This window comes from Melospiza melodia, chromosome 2 (genome assembly GCF_035770615.1).
Source record: "Melospiza melodia melodia isolate bMelMel2 chromosome 2, bMelMel2.pri, whole genome shotgun sequence".
Classification (NCBI taxonomy): domain Eukaryota; kingdom Metazoa; phylum Chordata; class Aves; order Passeriformes; family Passerellidae; genus Melospiza; species Melospiza melodia.
This window is the reverse complement of record NC_086195.1, coordinates 118,792,451-118,802,526: the sequence shown is the minus strand read 5'-3', so window position 1 is coordinate 118,802,526 and position 10,076 is coordinate 118,792,451. Positions and strand designations below refer to the sequence as shown.

The following is a 10,076-nucleotide window of genomic DNA, read 5'->3' as shown; positions in this document are numbered from 1 at the left end:
GACCTGCTCAGACAGCTATGGAACTCATAGGTGTAAAAACTGGAGCAATGAGTCATGATCGAGATGTCCGCATCCCATCAGCACACACACGTAGACAAAAGTGTGGCTGAGAAACCCCGCAGCTCTCTACAGCGCAGAACTGCAGCATTTCTGAAACTCACTGCAGATTTTAATAGCTGTCGTCTACCCTAAAAATACATTTGCACCTCTTCTCCTTACTGTAGCGTCTTGCTCGTTCTTTCTCCGGAGCTCTTGTGAATAGCAGGACCAGCCACTCCTCCTCGGGACACCCTCGGCCGCTCGGTACCTGTCCTGGCTAGCACATCTCCTTTTCGGTGCGCCCCTTCCCGGGCGGGGGTGAGTCCCGCCGTGCCGAGCCCGCCCCTCCGGCCCTGCCCGGGGGAGGGAGGGAAGGAGGGAGGGAGGCCGGGCGAGGGGCGGCCCGGAGCCGGGCGCAGCGGCCCCGGGAGCAGCAGCGGCGGCGGCAGTGGCTCCTCAGGCGCAGCGGGGGCAGGTGCGGGCGCTTCCGCGTCGCGCTGCGAGGAGGAGCAGGACGCGAGGAGGAGGCGGCGGAGAGCGCGGCCAGAGGCCCGGAGTGCCCGTGGGCGTGATCCCCGGCGGGGAGCACCGCCCGCCGCCCACATCCCCGCCGCCGCCGCTAACTTTGCTTCTCCGCAAAGAGCCGCCCTCCGGCACACAGAGGGTCGGCGGAGCCGGGGTCCGAGCCGGCCCCAGCGATGAAGGGCCGGCGACGGTGGCGAGGCGAACATCGCCGTTTCGCCGCGGTGCTGGTGCTGTACACGCTGCTGCTGCTCCTGTTGGTGCCCTACGCGCTGGACTTCGGGGCCAGGCGCGGGCGAACGGACGAGGAGCCGCTGCTGCGGCGCTGCCCGAGCCTGGAGGAGGCGCTGAGTGAGTGGGGCTGGGAGCAGCGGCCGCCGCTGGACGAGGAAGAGGAGGAGGATGAGGCGGGCACGGCCGGGGCGGCGGGTAACGGCAGCGCGGGGACGGCGGGGAAGCGGCACATCTACCTGCACGCTACCTGGCGAACGGGCTCCTCTTTCCTCGGGGAGCTCTTCAACCAGCACCCCGACGTCTTCTACCTGTACGAGCCCATGTGGCACCTTTGGCAGGCGCTCTACCCGGGGGACGCGCTGAGCCTGCAGGGAGCCCTCCGCGACATGCTGCGCGCCCTCTTCCGATGCGACTTCTCCGTCCTGCGCCTCTACACCGCCCCGTCCGGCCCCCGCGACCCGCTGGCCCCCGCCCCGCCAGCCGCCGACAACCTCACTACGGCCAGCATCTTCGGCTGGCGGACCAACAAGGTGATCTGCTCGCCGCCGCTCTGCCCCGCCGCCCCGCGGCCCCGCGGGGAGATCGGCCTCGTCGACGGCGCCACCTGCGAGGAGACGTGTCCGCCGCGGGCGCTGCGGGAGCTGGAGGCCGAGTGCCGCAAGTACCCGGTGGTGGTCATCAAGGACGTGCGGCTGCTGGAGCTGGGCGCGCTGCTGCCGCTGCTGCGGGAGCCCGGCCTCAACCTGCGGGTGGTGCAGCTCTTCCGCGACCCCCGCGCCGTCCACAACTCCCGCCTGAAGGCGCGGCAGGCGCTGCTGCGGGAGAGCGTCCAGGTGCTGCGCAGCCGCCACCGCGCCGAGCCGCGGGGCCCGGCCCGCCACCAGCAGCAGCATCTCCTGCTGCCGCCCGGGCTGCTGGGCGGAGGGCGGCCGCCGCAGCCGCAGCACCGCGCCGAGTTCTTCCTCGGCGGCGCGCTGGAGGTGATCTGCCAGTCGTGGCTCCGCGATCTCCTGCTGGCCCGGCGCGCCCCGGACTGGCTCCGCCGCCGCTACACGCAGCTCCGCTACGAGGACCTGGTGCGGGAGCCCCGCGCCGAGCTGCGCCGCCTGCTGCGCTTCGCCGGGCTGTCCGTGCCGCCGGCCCTGGAGGACTTCGTGGTCAACATGACCCGCGGCGCCGCCTACTCCTCCGACCGGCCCTTCCTCATCTCCGCCCGCGACGCGCGGGAGGCCGTGCACGCCTGGCGGGAGCGCCTCAGCCGCCAGCAGGTGCGGCAGGTGGAGGCGGCGTGCGGGGAGGCCATGAGCATCCTCGCGTACCCCCTCAGCGCCGGCGATGCCCGGTAGCGCCCGAGCGGCACGCCCCGGACGGGCCCGAGGGCGGACGGACGGACGGACTGACGGGCGCCGTCGGGCAGAGCTGAGCGCGGGGGTCACCGCTGGCATGGTAGGCGGGGAGCTCCCTGAGGGCAGCCCCGGCTGAGGGACACCTGCCTCGCCTCGGGTACGGGCAGCGCTGCAGGGTGCGGGCCCCCGTGCCGCCGTGGCCTCATTGTGGCTGTTTCCCTTCTGGAGAGGGCGGGGGATGTTACATTTACGAGCAGGGTTTGGTGAGGGGTGTCCTCCGAGTACGGCATCACTCTTGGAGCCTTTTAGCTTGAAATTGTGATCGTGTACAAAGAACAGGTATGCTACAAACAAACTGCATGAAAATTTAAAAATCCCCCAGGTGAAGACTCTCAGCAAGGAACTAGAGGGCCTGGAAGGTGCTCCTGTGGGAGCATTGCCCTTCTGGATCACACTGACCTCTGTCCTGCTGCTACTGAAACAAGAGGCTTCTGTGAAGTCGCTGCAGGGGTCAGGGGGGCCTGGACAGCAGGAGGAGGGTGCCTGCTGCAGGGCGGGACTCAGCTCTCCTGCCCCAAACCTGCTCTGCAGGGATGGGCTCTGCCCCTGCTCAGTGCTGGTGCTGTAGGGGAGGGGAACCTTGGCCAGCTCTGTCCCTCGTTCTGAGCAGCAGGGTAAGCAGTGCAGGGAGGGTAAGCATTTGCCTGCTTATGTGTTTTGAGGATGTCTGTGGCAGAAATCTTTGCTTTTCTAAAGAAATCTGTAACTGTTTTGGATGTAGGATTTTTTAAAATATACATACATTGATATAGTTTGGTGATACTCATGTGAGACACAGGTGACTGACATGTTTCTTTGGAACACGTGTAGGGGTGAATGAAACTGGAAGGCAAATGCTTGACAAATATTTCCGTTTTGTTTTCTCTCTCAGATGAGAGAATCACTTTTCTTCCCTTGCTTCCGCGCTGACACATTGTGCCGTGCACAGGGTCCTCCTGATCACATCCTTCCAAACAATAACATCCTCTCAGCTGGCAACTCCTGGACAAAAACAAGTGTTTCCTAAGAGGCTAAGACCAATTAATCATGAAGTTTCCAAATAAAATCATACATTAAAAAAGCAAACAACAAACAAAAAACCCCTGAAGTTTTATTTTGGATTTTAAAATGACATGTTCCTGCAGATATCCTGCAACTTCTGTGAGAAAAGGGTGTGTGTGTGTGTATCTGCAAGTAATTTTATTTAATAATTTCTTGATGTGGGGATAGAAGGTTCAGTTGTAATTTAGGGATGCAGTTTCATAATTTCATAGAGACTGCTTTTGAATCTGTTACAGTCTGGTAGTCTTTAAATGGCTCCATGAGAGTGTACAGGATTATAGGGATGTTTACATGCAGTCCTCAACTACAAACCCAGAATATGAGTTTCAAATTGAGGATAATCCAGGATCAGGAAGAAAGCAGTGTTTAGATAAAGTGCTGAAAATAAAAGCAGTTCAAAGATGTTATGTTATCATGGAGGAGGTGTTTGAATTGCACTGTACATTTTTGTGCTCTGAGTGTTATGCTGTACAGCATGTCACTAAGTTAGGATGAACCTTCATTTATTTTGGCTCTTTTTCCCCTTGATCTTCCCATCTGAGAGTATGTTGGCATAAGAAGCAGGTTTCTTTCATTATCTGACAGGAAAATGTAGTCAAAATAATATTTTTGAACAAATATATCCATTTCTCTGTAGCGTACTTCATTCAGTTTTGCAACCTTGGGCTTCTGCTTGAAGTAAGAATTACAGGGTCATGTTTTGTGCTGGAAAAACTTCTGTATTATCTAAGGGATGTTTCTGCATTCTCTCACTGTGCCTGTGACACCAGAATTTGTCTCTGAGTGTTCCAGTGGCATTTAATGATGGTATTTGTATAGCTAGTACCTGTACAATGCCTTGATAACCTGTGTCAGGTAGCCTATTTTGGAAGGCTTTTCTGAGACTATACCCAGCCTGGCTTGTACTGGTTTGAAAAGTAAGATTTTTGTGCATACCAAAAGATGATATGGTACTTATTTTCTTAAATTGGATGGGAGATTAAAATCCAGTATATCCTGCTGATATGTTCTTAGCAAGTTGCAGTCACAGAATTGTGTGATGCAACAGTTAAGCATTCTCCTCACCTTGGCAGAGAATCTCATCATGCTCTTTTAGGTGGTAGATATCTTTTGTAAGTCTTTCAAAATTCACACTTAATTTCACTTAAAATGGTTCATCATGATGAGCGAAGAAGTGTTATCATCTAGCTCAGCTTGATTCTTACAGCTGGGAGGAAATTCACTTCCTGGAAATTATTTGGTATTTTCTGAAACTGTTTCCATGTTTGAGCTGCAGAGGTGGTGAAGGGCCTTGAGGGGAAGCCGTGTGAGGAACATCTGAGGTCACTGGGTCTGTTCAGCCTGGAGGAGACTGAGAGGAGACCTCACTGCAGTTACAGCTGCCTCATGAGGGGCAGTGGAGGGACAGGCACTGATCTCTTCTCTCTGGTGATCAGTGACAGGATGCAGGGAATGGCCTGACATTGTGTCAGGGGAGGTTTAGGTTGGGTATTAGGAAAATGTTCTTTACCCAGGGGTTGTTTGGGCACTGGTACAGCTCCCCAGGGAAGTGGTGACAGCACCAACCCTGACAGAGCTCAGTAAATTTTTGGACTATGCTCCAGGCACATTATGTGACTATTGGGGTTGTCCTTTGCAGGGCCTGGAATGGAACTTTCTGATCCTTGTGGGTCTCTTCCAACTCAGGATATTCTGTGATGGATGCATTTTCTGTATCAATAATTATTTCTGTCAGCACAAGCTGTTCATTAGCCTGGTTGCTCTCTGTGAGTGATTCTTTTAATTTTTTAATTTTTGTATAGTGTGAAAAAGGCTCCATTGGGCAAAGCGTACAAAATATAGCAAGTGCAATTTTTGGTTTGTATTCTGTGCACCTGAATTCATCAGAAAACTCATCTAAAAAATCCATAGGGAATATCTAAAGCTGAGAAAGGAGCAAGCAGGCCAGAGAGACATCTTAGAGCAGTGTGTGGATGACAGTTGCTTGGTGCCTGGTGGTGTGACATGTGTGCTTCAGTCACTGGAAGGTTTTCTAAAATCCCTCTGCCCAAGGAGGACAGCTAAGGCTCACCAACAAATGCATCCCATTTTTCTCTTCATGTCTGTTTTGGTGCCATTGGACAGCATCATTCAGGGTGCTTACAGCATGTACTTGGTCTTGAAACTCAGGCCTTGAAGACAAAGCAAATGTACTGTCAAATGTCAGTGTTGGTTTTTATCTGAAAAGGCAGAAACAGGCCTGATTAGGACAACCAGCATGGAGTTTCAGTGGCAGAGATCTTTGGAACCAACCAGAACTTGCTGAAAGCAGGACACCCATAGTTAGACTGCATTTTGAGAGCAGCTGGACATTTATGACTTGGGCAGTTTGAGGTGAAGTCACAGTTCTACTGGATGATGTAGAAAATTGTACTGCTCATTTGGAGCAGAACATGGCATGATAAGCAAGAGAACAGTAAACACATTTTTATATCCAACTTGAACTTGGAAGGCTTAGAATCACAGTGCAGGACTCAGCTATGAAGTATTAGTATTTCAGACTGAGATTAGTGAAAATTACCTACTTGTGCTACATCACATACAATGAATTAACAACTAACTCATTAAAAAGTCATAGTGGGAAATGGGTGCAGAACTGACAAATGCTCACAAGACAACTCTGTTGTCTGTTTTTACTTAACTTCTGGTTGTCACACATCCAAGTTAAGGGAATTAGAAACTTGAGTACTGTAGTTATTCATAAAAGGCTGGGATACTTCCACGCCATAATTGCTTGTGGGAAATGATGAAAGTCCAGGGCCAGGAAATACTTGGGCCCTGCCTTATTTCTACTCCTTAGGATATGGAGTCCTTGTAGATAGCCACAGTATGTAATTGCATACTGCAGGTACAGTAGAAATAGTTTGGTATCAGTTGCAGTATCTAACAAAAGTGAGGTTACTTATTTAACAACTTCAGTATTGCATGAGTCATTTTAGCCCCCTCCTCCCCCATCAGTCTGGGCATCAAGAAAAGCCCGGAGTTTCTGCATTAAGTTCTCAGTATCACCACTTTCAGTAAAGCTTGGTGATAACAATGCTGCAGAGTTTTGGGTTTGTTATGGTAATGCAGTTAAAGCACTGAATTAAACCCCGAGAGCCAACAAGCCCAACAGCATGTTCTGTTCCTTTCTTCAGCACAGAGAGCTGTCACTGAGACTCTCTGATGGTGCCTGTCATTTTTGAGAGTCACCATGCAATCCCTGCAGCACTGGGACTACCTGAGATGTTTTGTCTTTCCTAACGTGACACCTAATGTGACACCTACCACCATGGAGGATGACATGGGAGAAATACGTTTTGTCAGGCCTTGCACTAGCAGTTTTCAACACTCCTCTGGCAGTGTGTGTGTGTGTGTGTGTGTGTGTGTGTGTGTGTGTGAATGAGGAATGAGGGGCCAGGTCCACACTGTCCCCTTGGCTGTGTTTCGAAGAGATGAAAGCTGGATGCAAACACATTGAGGTGATGGATTTCAGTGATTGAGGGGCCTTTGTTTGTTGGTGAGGTGTAGATCTGGCAGCCTCAGCTCTGGACAACAGGCTGCAAGCTGATGAATGTTACAGCACTTGCAGTCTGGGTATTGAGTACTGTGAAATTCTTGCTTCCAGCACTGAGATGTTCAGCTCTGCTGCTAACCTGGGGCACCTGCAGTGCCATTTCTTGTTCTGTTAAGTGGGAAGCCAGCCCTTCTCTGGAACTTCCAAACTTGTTGCCCTGAAGGTCTAACTTTGCCAAACTTCAACTGTATGTAGACTGAAGCTTTTTGTCATGGGCATAAGGTTTAAGTCTTTTGGAATTTCAGTCAAAGCAGTTGCATATTCTTTTTAATTTAGGATGTGGTGGTCTTTTGCCTGTGTTCAAATATTCTCAAAGATATTTCTTTGAAATCATTTGTCACTTCAGTGTTTTGGGACAGGAACTCCATTTTGGGTAGGGGAATTGACCTCTTTGTAGAGGATGTCCCCTGTGTTTTTATTTTTACCTCTGCTTTCTATTCTGATTTGGCCAAAAATATTAATATTTGTATAAAATGGATAGCACGTGCTCAGTAAAAGTGGTTTTGGTATGTGTGTGTATCTTTATTTTATACCAAATAAAATCTGCATTGGTCTTATCTCCAGTGAGCATGTGCAAACCTCTTTCTTTCCCATAGAAAACTCAGTGTGGTACAGAGGGAATCAAAACCATGTAATCATGGGAGGGGCTGCATCACTGGGCTTAGCAGGGAGGATTCTGCCATTCCTGGTTCCCACTGATGCCTTCTTCCCTATCCCCTCTTTCCCTGTTGTAGTTGTTCCTAAGGAAGACCCCCAAAAACACCCAAAGACCCCCAAATCCAGTGTTCAGCTTTCCAGTGCTTAATAATGGGAAATTCTATAGGGGAGAGGGAGGAGACATTGATGACAGATGGGGTTAACATGAGGGAATGGGGAAAGGAATTCACTTTTGTTTGAGGATAGTGGGATTTGTTGGGCCAAGGACTTGGGTGTGAGATGAATGAAGGACTGGGATTTGATGAGGGGAGGCAGGAAGTTGTGACTGCTTTAATTGGAAAGGTTGGCTAGGAGTGTGTGAGGAAAGGAAGGAACATGGAGGGAGCAAGGCAGGAGAAATAGGGACCAAGAACTGGGAATTGCCCCAAGTGTATTATTTGGAGGAGATAGAGGAAGACAGCTCAGGGCAGGAAGAGGGGGAAGATGGAGAGCAGAGTGAGTCTGAGTCCAAATTGCAGGGGGGAACTGGTAACTCTTCAACAGCAGCTCTTGCCATGCTTCAGCTCAAATGGCTGTGCAGACAGCTGGCGTGGAGCAGCCCCTGGGTGGAGAGCTGGTCCACAGGGCACTGGTGCCTTGCCCTCCCCATTCCTTTCCCAGCCCACATAAACACATTTCTCCTGCAAACCAGACTCCCCTCTTTCCCTCTGTATAAGGAATTTATTACCTGCCCCCCTGCTCTCCTAGCAGCATTGGGGTGGGATGAATGGGAAGAAGTGCTCTCCTGCAAAACTGAAGTTTTAAAGCTCAAATTTGTAAAAATGAAGTCTTTTCCCACCTTCTGCTACTGTTTGGCTCAGTCTGTGAGTAAAAGGGATGATGTGAGAGCTGTCTCACCCAGCTGCCTTTGCCTGAGCTCCATTTGGGAGTGCCCTTGCAGTCCCTTCTGCAATGGGCATTACCACCAGCCACCAAACAGAGGAGTCTGGGGGAGGCCCTTGTACGTGTCCTTGGTTCAAGTGACAGATGTTTGTAGACTGGATTTAAAAGTCCCAGTTCTGGCAGTGACTCATGTGCATATCACTGACATCTATTGTTCTCAGTATAAGCTTTTTTAAAAATGCCAGGAAACCTCTTGTCTATGCACGCTCTTACAGAGGCGTTCAATGTCTGTGCTGCACAGTCAAGCTCTGAAGGAGCCAGGCTCAGTGTCTGCTGCCTCTCTCTCCTTTCTTGCTCCTTCTCAGCCATGGATCACAAGTGTTTGTTTTTCCTCCCGTGCAGCACTTGATCAGCACTCAGGGTTGGGCACACCTGGGGCAGAAATGGATCGTGCAGCACGACTGGCACCGCGAGCACCGGGCACCTGGTCTGTGCCAGAGGTTAGGAAGTGTTCAGGAATCTGCTGGGAGACTGAAGGAGCTGAAAAGGATGGAGGCAGTATCTCAAGGCTGAGGTATGTAAAAGCTCTCAGAGGAGCTGGACTCAGTCCCTGGTGCCACAGAGTCTGTGAGGTGTTAGACAAGTAAGTTAGATTTTCTGAAGAGGCCAAGGCCAAATCAAGCAGAAGTTGAGTACCACCTTTGGTATGCTGGATCTGGCTTTGCAGAACTGCTGTAGCAGCAGTCAGGGTTCAGGTGTGCCTGACCAGGGCTCAAGGGGTGACTCTGAACCCCAGAGTGAGCTAGTGGTGAAAAGGGCAAATGTATGGTGGCATTAACATGTTCTTTGTCACAGGCACTCAAGCCCCAAGGGTGTGAAGTGATATTTTTAATAGGTACAGAGAAATGTCAGGTGAAATAACTTCTTGGAGAGGACCAAGCTGTGTGATTTATTTAGTCTCAAAGTCAAGGTTGAAAGAGGACAGCAGTGCACAGCAGCATGAACAGCAGTGTGGAAGAGAGGTAATCAAGCTCTGAACAATACTGGCATAAGAACAGATTTTTACACATCAGCACTGAATCATTTCAGCCTGGAAGTTGGAAGAAGGTGGGGTTTTTTTAACCATAAGAACAGCACAGCAGGAAGGGATGGAAGAGACAACTCATTTTAAAAGACAATTCCTGTAATTCAGAAATAGAAAGGAACTGATACAGTAGATTACCATGTTATAACTAGATATGAAGCTGATGGTCCAGAAGCCCTGTGACCCATAGGAAATGCTATACAGAGTGCTGAAGTCTTCTGAAAAATCAGCTCTAATGTACAGAAAGACCAGAGCCCTAGTTAAAAGATGCTTTGTACATTTTGTTTGTGCTCTGTGAAAAGGAGGGAATGCTGACTTTCATAGCAATGTTAACTCCAGACTCCAGTTTGTTCTGGAGTACTCTGCAATAGGTTAGTGTCTCATAACATTTCCTATGAGGAAATCTGGCAATTGTGCCTCTGCCAGTATTTGAATAAAATATATTGGAGTTGTACAATAAATCAAGAGGAGCACAAAGCCCACACCATTAACCCAGTAGCTTTTGCCCCTTTTTTCCTTGAGATGAGAGGACCTGAAGGGAAAGGAAAGGTGGGGTGTGTTTGTGTAAGCAAAGGCTGCGTGGTTGCTTATTTGCCATGGGTAGAAATCCCAGCTG

General features: G+C 50.8%; 1 protein-coding gene across 1 annotated transcript; it reads left to right on the top strand.

Moving 5' to 3' along the window:
• Positions 1-508: 508 nt before the first annotated feature.
• Positions 509-7,404, top strand: CHST7 (carbohydrate sulfotransferase 7). Its single transcript, XM_063149713.1, has one exon. The coding sequence runs from the start codon at positions 738-740 to the stop codon at positions 2,139-2,141; it is 1,404 nt and encodes a 467-aa protein (XP_063005783.1). The 5' UTR covers positions 509-737; the 3' UTR covers positions 2,142-7,404.
• The last annotated feature ends 2,672 nt before the right edge of the window (positions 7,405-10,076 follow it).

Bases quoted from the DNA above. Each gene is read 5' to 3' on its own strand.
- CHST7 (XM_063149713.1), top strand. From the start codon at position 738: ATGAAGGGCCGGCGACGGTGGCGAGGCGAACATCGCCGTTTCGCCGCG.